Source organism: Carassius auratus, chromosome 33 (assembly GCF_003368295.1).
Source record: "Carassius auratus strain Wakin chromosome 33, ASM336829v1, whole genome shotgun sequence".
NCBI classification, from domain to species: domain Eukaryota; kingdom Metazoa; phylum Chordata; class Actinopteri; order Cypriniformes; family Cyprinidae; genus Carassius; species Carassius auratus.
The window spans coordinates 4057167-4075806 of NC_039275.1; the positions used below are offsets into that span (position 1 = coordinate 4057167).

Below are 18640 nucleotides of genomic sequence, written 5' to 3' on the forward strand. Positions count from 1 at the left end.
CCGGGACAAATAACTGTTGTTCTTTAATGTTTAATAACTTTTGAACCACTAATCCTATCTGAATGCTTTAAAAAGTTACGTAAAGCTGAGATTCTCCACTTTTTGGATATATTTTCTCTCATTTGGATATTCAGAGGCACCATAGTGTACGTGATTACGTCATCACATTTTGACAACATTGATTCGTCCAAAAAAACCAATGCATTTCATTCCTCTGAGCCAAACAGAAATGATTATTGACGCTTAAGTCAGATTGGTTCAAACTGTCCCATAGTCAACCAATAAACATGGGTTTTGGTCTTTTGAACTATTATTTAACATATTTCTTTGGAATTATGAATGAACCCAAAGTGAAAGTAAAGTCTGTCGTGTGTGCATGAATACAAACACAAAATAACACATTTGCATGAGAAAACTCTCTGATAAGGCTTTTTATTTAAACACTCTTTCCATTTTCTTTACTCCTTAAACGTTTTTGGACACATCTCTATTGTTAATAAATGAAAAAGGCCTGTTTTTCACTTAAAAGTGCAAATAACAGTATTGTAATAGATGGCTATAACTTGCTTGGGGAATGTTATATGTAAACAACATTTTATTTTTAAGTGTAAAACACCCAGATACAACTTTCTAAAGAAAAATATCTTATCTATAACTTTGTTTCTGTCTGAGTACACAGTAAAAAAACAACCAACTGTTGCTTGCGTTTTCCTTCACTCTGTAATTTAATTCATTCTTAGAGAAAACAAAAAGAAAATTGAGACTTTAAATTAGTTAAACTAAAACTGTAAATTCTCCTGTTTCTAATGATATATGATGCTTGATGCTGACTGCTAGAGTAGGTCTGAAAAACAAAGAAAAGTGCAGGTGTGTCAGGCGCCCCAAAAATGTTCTTGGTCTTTTTGTTATAATTGCATTCTGTTTTATAATGTACTACAATACTGAGGTGCAGATAATTGACATTATTTGCAATAAGTAGTATAAATAGCAGACAATCCTGCTATTTTAACATAGTGTAAATAGAGTCAGTAGCTAGTGAAAATAGCCGCTTGCTTAATAACTAAATGAAAATTAAAAATGAAATAAAAAAAAAGTTTTATTTTATTAGTTTTATTAAGGTCATTTTTATCAATTTTATTAGCTTTTATTTAAAATAATGTAAATGTTATTGTAAAACTGCACTCTTGGTGGGTCAAACTGATAATGATAACCAACTTGGAAAATATGGAAATAGCCTCTTTTTTTTGCAACATTGTTTTTTTTTCTCTCAAACTTTGTTTCATTTATATATTGATTAACGGGTTGATAAGATCTTAAAAACTTGATGAAAGCTTGTTTTGTGCCTTTTTCTCTTATTTCTGCTTTAATTTGACTAACTAACTAAATACAACGTGAATTTTCTGAAACCTCTCAGAAACATGTCTGGGTAGTTTTTCATTCCTAGATCCAAAATCCAGGTCTGTCTGTCTTTCTTTCTTTCTTTCTTTCTTTCTTTCTATTTTTTTTTTTTTTTTTTTGAAAATATCACCTGGGCATTTAGATTTTTGCACAATTTCAATCATCTATTTATATTCTGTCTGCTGTTCCTACTAGGTGCTTCATCCTGTGTGTCATGTACGCAATCTCATGTTATGGACAGGAGTTTACCTACCCAGCTCTTCACCCACAACTCCTTCTGATGACTCCTGCGCCCCCTACCCTGCACCTGGTGCCAACCCTGAGGACCAGCCCCTCAGCAGGTAATTTGTTTGTTTGTTTGTGTGTTTCAATCTAAAATCCTTCACCTTAAGAATGGAATACACTACACAATCGTTGCCCCGATTTGCACTGAATGAGTCAGAGCTAGTTGCCCTAAGTTAGAGCCGTCTGCTGAGTTAAGATGACGTATTTCATAGAAAATCATGAAGTGCATGTTTACAGACTTTATTTTTTAGCTTCAGACTATGATTCCATCCAGTCAGAGATCAAACATGTGTGATACTTTGAACCAATTTTAGAACACGGTTTGTTTACATTTGTCATGCATCTCCTAGCAACGAGTCACATGTTTCTGTGTTTTTTGTTTGGAATATCCTGAAAATCTGGTTGTGTATAATCTGTTCATATTATTCGTGTCACATTTTTAAAATTCAAACACATTATTTTCTATGAGTGAACTGCGGCAAAGTTCGGCCGGTGTGCGACTGCCTGTTGTGTAGTGTATTCCAACTTTTACAGAGGTAAAATGTAATGTAAATTGAGTTTCATGTTGGCTTTAACATTTGGAAGCCTTTTAGTTTTTAGAAATAAAGTTGTGAGCTTTTTTCGGTCCCGCAGGCGTCCTAAAACCCGCTCCTTCGAAAACCTGCCCAGCGCTTGTGAAGTCGGAAACCCACTTACCTCTAATCGACGTTCCAGCGATCCCAGTTTGAATGAGAAATGGCAGGACCATCGCAGGTCTCTGGAGCTCAACATCGGGACAGGAGCTGACGTTGCTGCATCTCCGGACTCAGATGAGAGGGTCAATGGACAAACCGTGGTGGGGCTTATGGGAACATTGCCCAATGGGGGCACAGAGAATGGGGAGGGGCTTGGGGATGTCAGGTTGCCAATGATGGAGGGCGTTGATGAGGCGGAGCTAACAGTTGGTGTAGCTGTGGGCCAAATGGAGAACATTCTTCAGGAAGCTACAAAAGATGAATCGGCACCAGATAGCCGCAGAGACACAAAGACAGACCACACAAACGAAACCTCAGCTCTAAACGGCCAGAGTGAAAATGTTGCACATTCAGAAGAGGCACAACTGAATTTTGAAGCTCAAGGGAGCAAAGCTAAAAGCCTTGGAGATGCAAATGTCAATGGACATTTTTCACAAGATGGTAGTTCTGAAGCATCTTCTGCTCTCAGCCAGGAAACATCGGGAAGCCCAGACTCAGAAGAAGCACTGGAGAAATGCACGATACAAGAACACAATTCTTCATGTAACACAAATCATTTCCCTCCCCATGACCTCAGGACTGTGAGTAACGGCCATGGGCGAGAAACCATTGAGCAGGAGAAACGTCTTTCTCTTTTGGAGAGCTCCACAGAGACGCTTACAGAGGACTTGTGCGTTCGGCCTGAGAGCCTGGGACCCTTAACTATTCCACCACCTCTTAGAGCCCTCGCCGAATCATCGTGCCTCAAACAGGGTCTCCGCACCTCAACCGACCGCAGGACTTTAAACAACACCCCCAAACGGCCGTCTCTCAGTGCCTTTCCTCCCACCACTGACCTCCTCCATCCCGTGTGCAACGGAGACACCCCCGACCTCGAGCCCTCTACGCCACAATGGGCAACGCGCACAAACGGGGAGCGGGCTGCACTCAGCCGACAAGTATCTCTCGCCAGCTGCGGCTCACTGAACCTCCACGCACGGGGCACCTGCTCCCACCATCGCTGCCTGCACTTGGGGTTTCTGGGCCGGCCGAGCTTCAGCCCCCCAGAACCCCCTTCAGCCCGGAGCCATCTGGACGATGACGGGTTGACCCTGCACACAGACGCAGTGCAGCAGCGGCTGCGGCAGATCGAAGCCGGTCACCAGCTGGAGGTGGAAGCTCTGAAGAGACAGGTACAGGAGCTCTGGAGCCGTCTGGAGAGCCACCAGGCCGCTGGGATGCTGCGACTCAATGGAGACATGGGTGATGAAATGGTGAGCACTGAACACTCGTATGCTCGTATGGCTTGGGTTGGGGTTTAAGACATGTTTGATTTATCTTATCTTATTTATCTTTCTGTCAGACCTCAATCGCAGACTCCGACTTCAACCTGGAGCCCAACTGTCTGTCCCGCTGCAGCACTGAACTCTTCTCTGAGGCCAGCTGGGAGCAGGTGGACAATCAGGACACTGAGGTTCACACTATTATCATGATATAAAACTTTTTCTGATATATGGAGGGCGACTACAAGGTACTCTCACAAGTTTGGGGTCAGTAAAAATTTTTTTTTTATATTTGACTGAGTAGCCTCTTCTGCTCACCAAGGCTGCCTTTAGAATCAGAATCAGAAAGAGCTTTATTGCCAAGTATGCTTGCGCACACAAGGAATTTGTTTTAGTGATATAAGCTTCCAGTGCAGAGACAACAACACAGACACACACACGCAAAAAAGAAAATGTTTATTTTACTTGATCAAAAATACAGTCAAGTCAGTAGTATTGTGGAATATTACAATACATTTTAAAATGTAATTTATTTCTGTGATTCAGCATCATTACTCCAGTCTTGAGTGTCACATGGAAACTGACTTTTTTAATGTGATGAAAAGAAAGTTCAAAGGAACAGTATTATTTATTCAAAATAGAAATCTTGTTACATTATAACTGTCTTTACTGTCAATTTTGATCAGTTTCATGCATCCTTCCTAAAGTATCAATTTCTTTAATAGACTATGTATGAAAATATAGCATATAAAAATATTTATTCTGATTACAAAAACAAAACAAAAAAAACTGACCATATTTACTTAAAACACTGCTGCACTTATTGAGAATGATTCCTTCCAAAGATTGATTAGAGTGCTTGTTTTTGTAATATTTAATCAAAATGTAATTAAGTCATCATGACTTTATGAATGCGATTTCATGTTGCGTTTAAGGTTATTATGAGGTCTTTAATTGGTCTTTCATTCAGAGCCTGTTATTTATTGTTGCAGGTGACCCGGTGGTACCCGGACCATCTGGCCGCTCAGTGCTACGGCTGTGAGAGAGGATTCTGGCTGGCCACTAGAAAGCACCACTGCAGGTAAAGCAACACCACAGACTACCTCACAAAGTCTTCTCTCTCTTTTTTCTATTTCCCAACATGTACCTCTTTTAGGGTCGGATGCATTAGTGTTGACTCATTTCCTTGACGTCTCTGAAAAACCTCCTTTTTTCCTCTCTAAAATTCCTGTGCCTCCGGTCAGTCAGTAAACAGAACGATTTGGAGAAATGTTTCATGATTTAGTCCTACCTCATTACAGCAGCATTTGTAAACAGAGCAGATTAAACAAACTCCTAGGACTAGTGCAGACTGGTCAGTGAGTAAACACTCTAGAATCAACATGTAGGGCACACAGCACCGATCTGGGAAGCTTCATAAGATTTTAAACGATTCGTGATACAGTTTGGCATTAGAGTTTATATGAAGAGTTTATACTATCATCAGAAGAGTTTAGAGGTGCTGTGTCCCAATTCGCCTACTGATACTATGCCCTAAAAGTATGTACTCTTTTTGTGAAGAAAAAGTACAGTCTTATAAGTATTTTGAAGAAAAGTAGGCAAGCTTTGGGACATACTACTTAGTCATAGCTGCTTAGTTAAGTGTCACACACTTTTTGTCACAGTTAACATCTTCCACATTTTGTTTAAATTGATTTCCTACTGTATTGGAGAGAAAGCTAGTATCTGCTAGTCGTGGGTCGCTTATGTGTTTGCATAATGATGCATTTAAAAGTTGATGACCAAACTTTTTTCATCAGGTAAGACATTGATTATTTATCACTCAAATCCGTTCATCTACCTGTCTGCTGGTCGTGTATATCCGCCATGTTTGTAGTTTCCTAACACTGGAATCTTCGTCAACCGCACAATATGTCAGAACATTGTTTTTGCTTCAAATGTTGAAATTATAAATTGAGATTAAAAACTGCTCGTGCTGCCATGCATACAGCATATAGCCTAATTTTAAATGAAAAGAGCACAGGTAAAGCCTTAGTTTGTTTATATGAAGAGATTTCTCTTATTTGTGTTGGTTATTTATTTGATTTGGGGTTTGTTTAAAAATTTCTATTTAGTTTTGCTGCTGGACAAATTTCAGTTTCACAAGAAATATGCATCGTTTTGTCCAAGCAATAACAAAAGAACACTTTTTCATTTAAAAATTTAATTTTAAATCTCATTTTGTCAAAGAAAATAAAATATTTAAATCAGTATCATGAATCATATCGCATCATGAGTTTTTATTTTATTTATCGTTTTTATTTCTCTCAACTCTTTCTGCCATTTTGGCCACCATGCATTCTGGGATTGTTTGTTGGCTCAAAGCGTCCTGAGAATTGGGCCTAAGACTATTTGGCCAGTGATGCCTTCAGATGCTGTCTAGTTAGAAATCTCACTAGGTTTTAAACTACTAGGATTTAAAGCTGATTTTTCCTCTTGTACCACAGTGGGAAGGAGCGTATGGAAGAGGTTTGGTGAGAACTGCCCTGTCTCTGTCATTCTCAGGCTCTTGTACGTCCCGTTAACCCTGCATCGCTTCAAAGTGACCTAACCCTCCTCTCTTCTCCTCCGTCTCTTCACGGGGGCTCTCTGTTATCGTTTGGGGGATAATTGTTTATTGAGCATCAAATCATTATATTAGAATGATTTCTGAAGATCATGTGACACTGTAGACTGGAGGAATGATGCTGAAAATACAGCTTTGATGAAAGCAATAAATTAGATTTTACAACACATTCAAATATTAAACAGTTATATTAAACAGTAATAATATTTCATAGATTTACAGTTTTTTTTTAAATCAAATAAATGCAGATTTAAAAAAATCTTACAGACTCCAAATGTATGTACTGTAAATAAAAAGATATGATCTTAGGGAAAAATAAAAGTGTTAAATATGGACACTTGAAAACCCTTTATAATGTTAGTGTTTCTTGGACCACTACCAGTCATAATTCAGCTTTTCATAACCATTTTCCACACTCCATCTGAACTTTTGGGCCATTGAGAGTATTTTCCATTTGTGAAAGACCTGTAATGACTGGTGCATCTCATTGCACCTGAAATGACTTCAGGCTTGCAATGTAAATGAGGGTCATGTGTTCATGTGCCTTGTGCTACATAAGAGTTAAAAGCCCTGTTTTCAGTGGACTGGAGGTTCATGTGATTGACTCTGTGGAGGCTCTCTTCTCTTTGCATGTGTGTGTGGTGTATGATGGTCATATATGAAAAGCTGCATGTTTGTGTGTGGGTTCTGTATAACACACAGCGTGTGGCGCTGTTGATGCACCTCTTCTCACTCGTTTGTGATTAATCGGATGTTTTCTTGCAGTAAATCTGCATGGGCTTTGTTTTGTCCAGAAATGAAGCCCTTCCCACACTTAACACTGTTATTTCCTGTTATTTCCAAGATATGGTGGAGATTTTAATATATGCATTTGATACAATGTTTCTTGTTTTGTTTTTTTAATTGGGGCTGGTGGGCTATTATCAATTGTTTTTTTTTTATTAAGTACTTTTAGATGAAAGTTTAAGATCCTCTTATTTTTTTATTAAATGAAAAAATATTAACGTTTTTGTTCCAAAATGTAGTGCATTCAGATTTAATGCATTCATATCTTATTTTACTATTTCATTATTACATGACAATATAAATTAGAATCAATATAAAAAAAGTGCATTCAGTTCTAATGCATTCAAATGATCTCAAGACAGTGAAATATTATAAATGTTTTTTTATATGTTCTAAGCTTCTTTTTTTAAACTCTTTCTCTGCTGCCCCCTGCAGGAATTGTGGGAATGTGTTCTGTGGCAGCTGTTGCGATCACAAGATCCCGGTGCCAAGCCAGCAGTTGTTTGAGCCCAGTCGTGTGTGTAAGTGGTGTTTCAGCAGCCTGCAGCCTCCCGCTCCGCCTCTGAACATTGAGCTGGACAAACCCATCACCGCCAGCTCCAACTGATCCCAGACAGACAGACGGACGGACCGCTGCTGAGGACACGGCACCAGACCGAGCCTCCCGAAGGGAATCATGTATATATGGAACGAGGTGGGGAGCAGAGGACGCTTAGCATTTTCGATGAAACTTGTCCTGTACCTGCTGCATAAAGGGAAGCTTTTCTCCGACGGCCAGCGGACGGTGTGCAAAAGTAGGATTTCTTCACTCGTCATCTCACAAAGATAGATTATCAGTGATGTTCCTGAGAAAAGGTGCTTCTGGGACGAGAGCGCAAGATCCTAGCTTTGTTTTTGGGTTCTCATCTCTTTCAACAATCTGCTTCGCGGGCTTTTCGTTTTCTTTTTGAGGTGATTCTGGACGCCACAGCATTCATTCTCTCGAACGCATTGGATTTCCCAATTAATTCCAGACTTTTTTCTCAAATAGAAAGCATTCTCCCTATGGTTGATGTTGACTGTGTAGTGACGGGCCGCTAGATGGCGCTCTTGTTTTTTCCTGATCTGCTGAGTGGACGTTGCCTGACGTTTTCACTAGTGCATTTTTTTTTTTTTTGTAACATAAATGAGATAATATATTAGAATGATATACGAATGAGACATATAGCATTTAAGATGAGAAATTGTATAGAATTCTTGAATAGTGGCTCACTAAATTAGTCACCAAATATAAGTTGTGTTGTTGTTTTTCCCCAGTTGTAGCCATTCGGGGTTTTTCTTTTTAATGTATTTCTTCTGTTCCTCCCAGCGACGCTGAACAGGGGATTTGAGATGTTTTCTGTGGAGAGGGATGTTGTATGTGATGTGCTGCAGTAGGGCCCTGGATGCTGTTTTTTTTTTTTTGCTCCCAACACTTATTTATTATCAGCTTTATTTTGTCTGAATCGTATGTTCAATCCTGCAGGATAATCAGTGTTGATGGGTTTGAGCTGCGTTTGCACTGAGGATGAAGCCCCTTCCACACACACACACACACACACACACATCACAATCAAAGTCTCTCTTGTTTCGCTTCCCATTTTATTTTATTTTTAGAAGTTCATTCAGACAATTCCCCCAATCAGGAGTTCACCTGATAATACCTTTACTATTTACTCACACGTCTGTCTTTCTTTTTTTTTTGCTTTATTATTATTTTTTTTTATTTTTTTTTTACTCAAAATTAGGATTTTGGAGACTCCTTAATGGAGTTTGTTTTTGGCATGTTTCATGGTGTTTTTTTGTTTTTTTTTGGAGCTTGACGGATGTGATCGCTTTGAAAAAGAGCGGCATAAATCTTTAAAAAATCGTGTAAATGGCAAGAGGGTGAGTAAATAATGACCATGTTTTCCGGTGAACTATATAACCTTGTCATGGGTGTCTCCAGTGCCGTGATGATGGGCGTTAATTCCTAAAGCTGGTGACATCTGTATGTTTTCAGTGCCGGCGGTGGGACAGCTTTTGCATTAACGCCAATCCATGAATGTGAATTTTTTTGTTCTCCAGAAAGAGTAAATTCCATGGGTTTATATTTTGCACATTGGTAATCATCAGAAATACACTGTCGCAGATTTCTGTAATAATAAAACAAAGTGGAATTCCAATGGAAGCAACTGCTGGACTCATTTCTGCTCAGTAGAAGACGTACAGATGCATGTCTTTAGTGTGAGCTATGGCAAGGATTCCCACATTATGACAGCCTTTTTGAGCTATTTTATCTATATATATATTCAGATTTAATTAACTCCCTCTCAAACTCCAGTTTGTGAAGCTCTGATTTACAAAACACTTTAAATAACATTGCATGTTAAAGCTGAAAAACATGATGGTTATCTGACTCGTGTAAGTAATCTGGCTCCATTGATGTTGTTAATGTAAAAACTTCCTCCAAACCTATAAAGGCTTTTAACGTGAACATTGTCAACAAAATTATTTTAAAATAATAAACCAGTGTTAAATTAAATGTGCACAAAAAAAAAGAAAAACACACCCTAAATATGCAAATGATTTGGGTTATTAAAGTGGTTCTCGGTTTAAAAATGTTCGATAAATGTAGTGCATGAATGTTCGAGAAGTTAAGCATATTGCACCTGATTGACAGACTAGTGTAACCCCTCTCTCACGTTCCTCGCACTCGCTCCGAGTGGGGCTCGAACCCGGGTCTTCGGCATGGGAGGCGGACGCACTAACAAGGAGGCTAAATGGCTACAGCCACTAGTGTTTGTCGCTAGTGCGTCTCTTGAGATCGGGGAGTGAGGTTTACCTGCACAGCACTACTCACTGGCCTCCGTTACACTCACCCCCCTAAACCTCACTCCCATCCGGGTCACGGCACCAATGTAACCCCTCTCTCCCGGGTCCTCTCTGACGCTCCTTGCACTCGCTCCGAGCGGGGCTTGAACCCAGGTCTTCGGCATGGGAGGTGGACGCACTAACAAGGAGGCTAAATGGCTACAGCCACTAGTGTCTGTCGCTAGTGCGTCTCTTGAGATCGGGGAGTAAGGTTTACCCGCACAGCACCACTCGCTGGCCTCTGTTACACTAGCATTACAGTAATCTGCTGGTCTTCAAATCAGAAATAGGCTTGTTTCATTATTAATTATGCAAAACATTTAGTATTTCCATCCGTTTATCACATGATCATGTGCTTTAATTCTGACACATAAAAGAAAGACTTGACACCAGGGGAACTGTGTATGGCTCATACTTTAATAATGTTTAATATAGTTTAATTTCTTTATACAAAAAGAAAGTTTAAATGTAAGCAGCCTTATTAGTTGAAAAACATCGATTATCAATATCAATGTAGAAGTACATGACGGGACGTCCCATAAACCAAGTCAGAATTTAGTCATGCGTTTGCTCACAATTACCCATGAACTCAAAAAGCCTCTAACTGAGCTGCTTCATATTCCACGAGGAACGAGAGAAGAGCTTCTACAAACCCTGAGGGCCACCGGACACTGTTTCACTCACAGCTGAACAGGACGTCCGTTAACAGAGAAGCAGCTGACATTTCCAGACTCGCTGCTGTGTTGACAAAAATACCAGAAGTTCACTTGAACAGCACAAGGACACTTGTAGCGAGAACATGACGTGTCTCTTTAAAAAGATTTACAAGCTCAGACACTGTTAGCATAAAAATATACAGTGTGCAGTAGGTTGGATAATGTCAGTCAAGAAGAGCTTAAAAAAGTGGATATTAGGAGCTGCCGAATTGACTGTTTACCACATTAGCATACAACATACATGGAATAAAACCTTTTCTGTGCTCTACTGTAGGAAACCCATTTCAACTGTCTAAACAAACAGTTTAACAGCATAAAAAATAGACTCAATAGCTTCATCAGTCAAGTTCCGTTTAGCTATAAAAATTTAAATCAGCATATTTACAATGTGCTCATTTAGTTAAAGGAATATTCCGGGTTCAGTATAAATGGACAGCGTTTGTGGTCTGCTGTCCGTTACCACAGGCCTTAATTTCAACTAAACCAAAAATGGGGGTTAACTTGCAATAAGAGAGTTGATAAATGCACATTTTATGCCTCATCAGTGTACATTAAGGTCAGTAGATTGATCATTTTCACACAGGGATATTCACAATAAGCCTGTTTCCATGAAGAAAACGACACAATCTACAGCAGTCCTACCACTAAATGGGTGATTAAGCCACTTTAAAATTAAAAACATTATATATATATACAGTCAACATTAGCCATCGACTTCCAAATGATTTATTTATTTGGCTACCATCAATTGTTTTGTTAACCAGGGTAAATTTTTGGCGAATCTATCCAAGAAACCAAAGGTAAATAGGGTAAAACTTTTAACAGGTATCAACATACATTTACCAATCTATGAATCAGTAAACTGTGAAAACTCTTTTGGAATACAGGTTTTCTAAAATGTTGTGAATGAGGTATTAAATAAATATGCATTCATTTGCAAAACAGAAATCTGAACATCAGATAATTGGCAGGGTCGTATTTTTTGTTTGATTTTGTTGAAATTTAATTGATGTTTTCACAGACAGGATTTTGGATTTTTTCCTTTTTATTACTCAAGTTTTATCAATCAGGTTTTAGAAATAAAATGTTATAAATAATAAGAATTATATATGAACAAACCCCTCTAAAAACCTTCCAGGATATAGACAGGAATGAAACTGGAAAAAAAAACTAATTTGAGAAAATGGGTAGTGTATTATGTTTTAATTATGTTTAATTTAAATCTACTGATGCTAATAGATATAGAAAATAGAAAAGTGCAAAAAAAAGATTGTAAAAAGTGGGGGACAAGTCAAAATAATTCATCATTAAATGCCACAAAAATGCTGTTGCTAGAGCTTATAGTCCTGAACCAGGAATATTCCATCAAAGTCTTTCCCCTTAAAAACTGCAGTGGTTTTTCTTCATGAACGCTTGGAGCATGGACAGGGTTTACAACATCAGCACAACGTCCCAGACTCTGGGGCTGCGAGTGAATAACATGGCTTTGTTCACGGTTACAGGCATGAGATGATATAGTTCCGAGTTTTACGAAGCGCCTGTTAAAAGGACATGTCCATCCACGCGGGAGGTGGACGATGGCTCTTACGTCATCCCTCCGGGACGCTCTCAGACTGAAGACTGGTCCCAAACCTACACCACCACCAGGATAAAGAGGTCACTTCAACACTTCAACAGGCTGCCTGCCCTGTCTGACGCAGATCAGCTCAGAAACATCATTACTGCTGCATTACTGCTGCTGAGCATCCTGTTTGAGGCCATAACTAGAAGGAATTTAACTACAAAGTAACGGATGTTCATGCATTTGAGCATGCATGAACATCGTCAAACCTGATCCCTAAGAGGATACACAGTTTACGTGGCAGTGTCTCATGCGTACCTTGTTGACGGGGGTCAGCTGGGTGCGAACAGAGCTAGTGTGATGGCGTGAACGCTCCCGGTCTCTCTCGCTGCCGCTGCTCTCGAAGCGCCCGGGCGATCTCTCCCTGCGGCTGTCTAGCACAGCCCGACCGGGCGACTTCTCGCGCTCCAGAGGCCGGGCTGGAGATTTGTCCCTCCTGAACTCCGTGCGGCCCTCGCGGTAGCGGTGAGGGGTGCTGGGCTCGCGGTGCAGAGGCCCCTCCTGGGCCCCGGGGCCCGAGGCCAGGCGCTTGGAGATGTGCTCGTTGTAGGTGGGCGGCCCGCGCTTGTTTGGGCTGCTGTGAAGATTTGGGTAAATGCATGATGCTTTGACTGCACACAAGATTTATACGGTTTGTGAACATGAAATATCGATAAAGCAGTAAGTTTAGACACCTGAGCTGATTGCATGAATTCAGCAATAAATGTGCCATTTAAACTTGCATCGTTAGATATAAACTTACAAATTCTGAGAAAAATCTGAATTGTCTGATAAAAAAAGTTGCCTTTAACTTAGTGTATTTTTATTCTGTGTGATAAAAAATAAGCTAATATAGATAGCAAACATTGAATAGTTATATGTACTATTTACTGGGATTAGAAACGAGACTTGCTGCAGAATATATCTAACAGAAAATTGTTGCAACTGTTCCAGACTGAATGTTACTTTTAAAAGCTGGATACCAGCTAACAACATTATTATTGTGTTCCCATCATTTTTAATCTAAAAGAACAACAATTTAACAGTAAACTTTCAGATTTACATCACTTCCTGTTGACTGAATCTTTTCATTGCCTAAAGTTCACACACACACACACACACACACACACAGTATATATATATATAAAGATAATTTTTTTTATCTCTTTGCAGTTAACTGAAAATAAATTTAAGTTGAAGTAAAATTACTGAAACTAAAACTAATAAGGAAATAGCAAATTTATTAAAACTTAAACTAAATTTATACAAATTAATGAATACTATAATATATAGATAATGCAAAAATAACAGCCCACAACTGACTGTATTGACCATTATAGATTATGTACCTAAAATGTGTTTCCGGTTCTGTATTTTTTAATCCCTGATTATTTATAATAATCACAACATATAATTCTTCCATTAAATAATATAGTTCATTAGAATGCTATTTTAATGGATTATAGTTGTCAAGTAGTTTAGTAATTTGCTGCATTAAAATAGAATGTGTGGCAACAGGTTAAATCAGCAAATATATCTCATCTGATTTTCAAACGTTCACGCTCAATGTAACGCCAGAATATCACTCTAATAAATCGTCATAACCCACACCTCCTGCTCGAACCGGTCCTCTGCAGTTCCCCAGACTCCCGCACCAGGCTGCCCTTACAGCAGATGACCCGCAGTTTGTTCTGATAGGACGAGGCCAGATAGATGGCACCAGACGATATGGCCGGACCCAGATAACGCGGGTTAGGAATGTCCAGGTGAACGAGACTCGGAGGCCTGTTTTAAAGAGGATTTACAGTCACTCTCAAGTTCTAATGTTATTTTTGCTGTCTTATGTGCATGCATGTTGCTAAACATCTTACCCAAGAGCTGCATGGCCCTGAATCTCAATAACATCCAGAGAGTTGAAGTAGGTCACAAACAGATACGGCTCTCTGAATGCTGGAAACAGACAGATGACTCGGTTAGTGATCCTGAAGATCCTCATCACTCTGTTTTACACATTTCGGTTTGTAACAAAAGGAAAACTGGCTACCGAATGTCAGAGGGAGACGACTCCATTTGAAATCATCAGGACGACTTCTTCGGCCGTAAGCGTCCACAAACACACCGATCTCTGTTATCAGAAACCAGACATTTAAAGAAAACCAACGCAGAAACTGCTTGTGATCATTAAAATGTTACTAAACCATTCAAATTAATTAAAAAAAAATCTTATTTGGGAATTTGGGAAAAATTCCACTTTAAAAAATGTCAAATTCAGAAACTGAGAAAAAAAAAAGAAAAAAAAATGTATATAGGGCCCTAAAATTTTTATAAATTGCTGTTAAATTGTATAAGTTTCATTCATTAATTAGACATGCTTTTTGATAAATAAAATTAACAATTTGAACAGAATCCCGAATACAGAAAATAAACATGGACAAAAATTATTTTGGAAAAACAGTAACAATGCACAACAGTAATAACTGTAACGTTAGTGACAATGAATTCTGAAAAATGTTTTATAGTACAGCATGCTGCATTGTCATCACATGTAATATTTAATTCAGCAGCTGATGGCATCCAGTGGAGAGAAATGCAGTATAACAAGTTTTATAAATAGGGGTTTATAACTGAATTATAAACAATAATTTCAGAATTAAAATCTTGTAAATTTTGGAAAATCATAAAGGGGTCATATGATGTTGCTAAAAAGAGCATTATTTTGTGAATTTAGTGTAATGCAATGTGTTTATGCAATTTAAGGTTAAAAAAAATCACATTATTTTCCACATAATGTACATTATTGTTTTTTCCTCTATGCCTTGCCTTTCTGAAATGACTTCGCAGAGCACTTATGGTCGAATATATCAAACGTCTAAAATGATAAAAGCTGTCGTGCTATTTTGTGTTTATTTTATTATTAAAGTTTTATCTTTCTGAAAATTCCTGTCATTTGCACATAAACTGATCACCATTTATAAGCTACTACTAAATATTGTAGAAACTTAATTTTTTCAATAAAGTTGCTTTGCAATGATTTGTATCGTAAAAAGCGCTATACAAATAAACTTGAATTTAATTGAATTGAATTATTAGAATGTTTGCCAGTTCCCGGCTCCTTTTTCCTGTGACTATGAACTCTGTTACATTGATGCTGAAACCTAAGAAAAATGCGTCAGGAACCGTGAACATTCAAACTGCATACTACATACTTTTTAATTGTACATTACAGAAAAAAAACACTGTGTTAGGAACAACATGACGGTGAGTACATAATGATTTTGTTAGGATTGTTGCTCATGCAACTAATCTTCTCATGAAACAGGAGCTTGCTGTAGTTTAAATGGTGTGATGGGTGTCTAACCGTGGAAGCAGAGCAGATATTCTTCCTTCTGTGGAGTGCTGGACACCTGGACGATGGAGATGGGGAAACTGTGGGAGGATCCAGTGAACACAGCCGATGCCAGCGACACGTCATTCTTGTCCAGGAACTCTGCCAAAAACAGCCCATCATACAAAACGCTGATTACATTATGCACAATTATAAATTATAAAGGCCTGATCATGTTCTCACAAATGCCCTGCCACCCGGTCCGACCTGAAATACGCAAATGTGACTGCAATGACTAGCTGAATCCTTTTCAATTACAGATCAATCACGGGAGATATCAGACGTCATTGATATATATACGTACCGTCCAGAACACACTGCTTCATCTCAATCTCGTAGAATTTATTGGTACCAATGATGATGCTGTAGCTGGTGAAGTGGATACAGCTGCACGGCTCAAGCGTTTCAATCTCCTGAGAGATAAAGAGACGGATCATTAGGGATGTGTTCATGTGAGCCATCTCTGGAGGAGTCATTAAAGTCAGACCACAAGGCAACAGCACGTCAAACACCACAGCTGTTTGCAAAGGAATTAAGTTGCTACATTTTTTGTGACATATGAATTAGTTTGCTTCAAGACCCAGAACCTCAAATGTCACTTACCTTCCGTATACAGAATTTGTTCAGATTGTCGTTGTATCGTAGAATTGTGACTTTGTTGGGCATTGCAGCACAAATGCATGGACCATTTTCTATCTAAAGCAAGAATAGACACGAAACCATGTAAGGTACAAATTTGTTGCATTGCACATCACAACAAGGCATGATGCAATACAGTGCAGTAAAAATACACAGAGAGGAAGTTGCAATGCTGTGAAACACATGGTGACTGAAGCCTCACCCTGCCTGCGGCGAACAGATGACAGCCCTTGACGGTCTCAAAAATATATGGCACAATCTCAGGTAGCGTGGGGAGGTGAGACTGGGACAGAGACTGTTTCACTTTCTTAATCTCCACCAGACACAGTGCCCGCTCATCCCCTGCAACACATCATCATAATCGACTTATTTTAAATGCATCCTTTGTCAAACAGTACTGTGGTTTTTTTTTATGGTACAGTGGTGGTATCATGTAATAAGGTAATTTGGAGGGTGAGTCGTTCAAGTCACAACATCTAATTACTGGGGTGCCTCAGGGCTCAGTTCTTGGACCACTTCTCTTTTCTGTCTACATGGCATCACTAGATTATGTCGTCCAGAAACATGGCTTTTTATATCACTGCTATGCTGATGACTCTCAACTCTACCTCTCACTCCATCCTGATTATCCGACGAAAGCTGCTCTCATTTCAGCATGTCTAACAGATATTTGTTTCTGTAGGAAGGACCATCAACTTCAACTCAACCTTGCCAAGACAGAACTGTTTGAGGTTTCATCACTTCATCACAATTTCTCCATCCAGCTAGGCCCATCAACCATAACTCCTTAAAAAACAGCCAGAAACCTTAGACTTGTGATCTGTTTGCCTACAAAACGACTACTATAGTAGCGCTACACCCTTAAATTCATTACTTCAGAATTATGTGCCTCCAGAAGCTTGTGTTCTGCAATTGAACAGTACAATACAGTGCATCCCAAAGAGGCACAAAATCACGTTCACTGACTTTTATCTTAACTGTTCCCTGCTGGTGGAATCATGTCCAACTCAATTAGTCTTTAGCCAATAGCCATCATCAATAAATGACACATCTCTTCACTTGATCCTCCAATACTTGCACTCTCTATTCAATTTATATTCTATCTACTTGTTTTATTTTCATTCAACGTAAGCTGCTTTCACATCGAGCGCGAAACGCCTTGTGCTAATTCATGCCTGCACACTAGGTGATGCCGACTAGCAATGCATTTTTTCCTCATGTGGATAAATGTAAGATAAATAACTTTTGGTTGTTCATTAGAAACACAAACTATCCACAATGCATATTTCTATTAGATCTAGTTTTTTTATGTATTTAAAAGAATTACCCTCTAACACTAGCATTCTCTATTCTTTTTCTATTCTACATAAAATAAAATAAAAATTTGCTACGTGTTCTGCGATAAACAAACCAGGACTTGTCACAGCACTAATGTTGTTGCTCTTTTGTTGGTTGGATAACAGTGTCTGCTAGCCTAAATTACTAAATGTAAATATAATACCATGGTATTTTAACATAATAATTAGCATACTAATGTATCAAAGTATTTACACAGTTCTTTGTGTTGCAAGCACCATGCTCTACTGTTTGAGCTGTAGGAGTACTTTAAATAAAATAAAATAGCATTATCATGGCACTTAGTACACAAATGCTAGATATTATCATGTTCGAAAAAAAAGAAAAAAAAACGGTCATTCAGTTTTGGTTTCCGAAACCGACAGTAAAGGGTCATGATTTATGCTCACCCACGATCATCAGCAGCTTTTCGTGCTCCTTGATGATGTAAATCTGAAACACGGATCCCAGACCCGGGATGTGAGTGAGGGAGTTCTTAATCACATTCAGGGCATACAGACCTTCCTCAGAGCCCACCAATACAATCTGATGACAAAAATAAAATGATGGTATATCAGACTACAACAAATATAGACTGAATATAATGAAATAAATCTTGTAAAACATAGCGATTGTGTATGACACAGGTACCTGATCAGTCAGTGGGAGGGTGCAGTTGATATCCAGGCGATCATCTCCTTCTAGTTTGAGTAAGGAGTTACCCAACAATTTCTGAACAGAACCAAAAACACCATCATGAGGATGTGTAAAAAAATATATTTAAAAAGTGCATTTTTCATTTTATGCACTTTGCACATAGATTCGGTGAAAACTCACCTTTTTGAGATCAATATGGTCACCTATGAGATTCGTGTTGATCCGATGAGAACGTGTTTTTTTTTGTTTTTTGTTTTTGTGATAAGTGACAGTTTTGGACATACAAGGTAATAAAAATAATAAAATAAAATAAACGTGTCTCGTGCGTGAACATGACAACAGCATAACTTCCCTGTGGACTGCATCT

At 38.7% G+C, this 18640-nt stretch overlaps 2 protein-coding genes across 7 annotated transcripts in view; one reads left to right on the forward strand and one right to left on the reverse strand.

Moving 5' to 3' along the window:
• The window catches only part of LOC113052781 (myotubularin-related protein 3-like), a 44168-nt gene extending 34915 nt beyond the window's left edge, over positions 1-9253 (forward strand). For 2 of the 6 annotated variants that reach the window (XM_026217225.1, XM_026217227.1), the window contains 6 exons: positions 1594-1739; positions 2317-3670; positions 3760-3870; positions 4672-4760; positions 6166-6192; positions 7506-9253. In XM_026217225.1, coding sequence (XP_026073010.1) covers positions 1594-1739; positions 2317-3670; positions 3760-3870; positions 4672-4760; positions 6166-6192; positions 7506-7677 — 1899 coding nt within the window. In that variant the 3' untranslated portion in view covers positions 7678-9253. Of the gene's footprint in view, positions 1-1593; positions 1740-2316; positions 3671-3759; positions 3947-4671; positions 4761-6165; positions 6230-7505 lie in introns of all 6 variants that reach the window. The other 4 variants (XM_026217230.1, XR_003277114.1, XM_026217228.1 and 1 more) reach the window with 4 other exon arrangements.
• Positions 9254-11917: 2664 nt separating this feature from the next.
• The window catches only part of LOC113052782 (citron Rho-interacting kinase-like), a 49438-nt gene continuing 42715 nt past the window's right edge, over positions 11918-18640 (reverse strand). Inside the window, exons 29-39 of the mRNA XM_026217231.1 lie at positions 18268-18348; positions 18027-18162; positions 16484-16623; positions 16246-16338; positions 15947-16055; positions 15616-15744; positions 14302-14382; positions 14129-14207; positions 13869-14042; positions 12537-12855; positions 11918-12289 (exon numbers count right to left, since the gene is read on the reverse strand). Coding sequence (XP_026073016.1) covers positions 12266-12289; positions 12537-12855; positions 13869-14042; positions 14129-14207; positions 14302-14382; positions 15616-15744; positions 15947-16055; positions 16246-16338; positions 16484-16623; positions 18027-18162; positions 18268-18348 — 1365 coding nt within the window. The 3' untranslated portion in view covers positions 11918-12265. The remainder of the gene's footprint in view (positions 12290-12536; positions 12856-13868; positions 14043-14128; positions 14208-14301; positions 14383-15615; positions 15745-15946; positions 16056-16245; positions 16339-16483; positions 16624-18026; positions 18163-18267; positions 18349-18640) is intronic.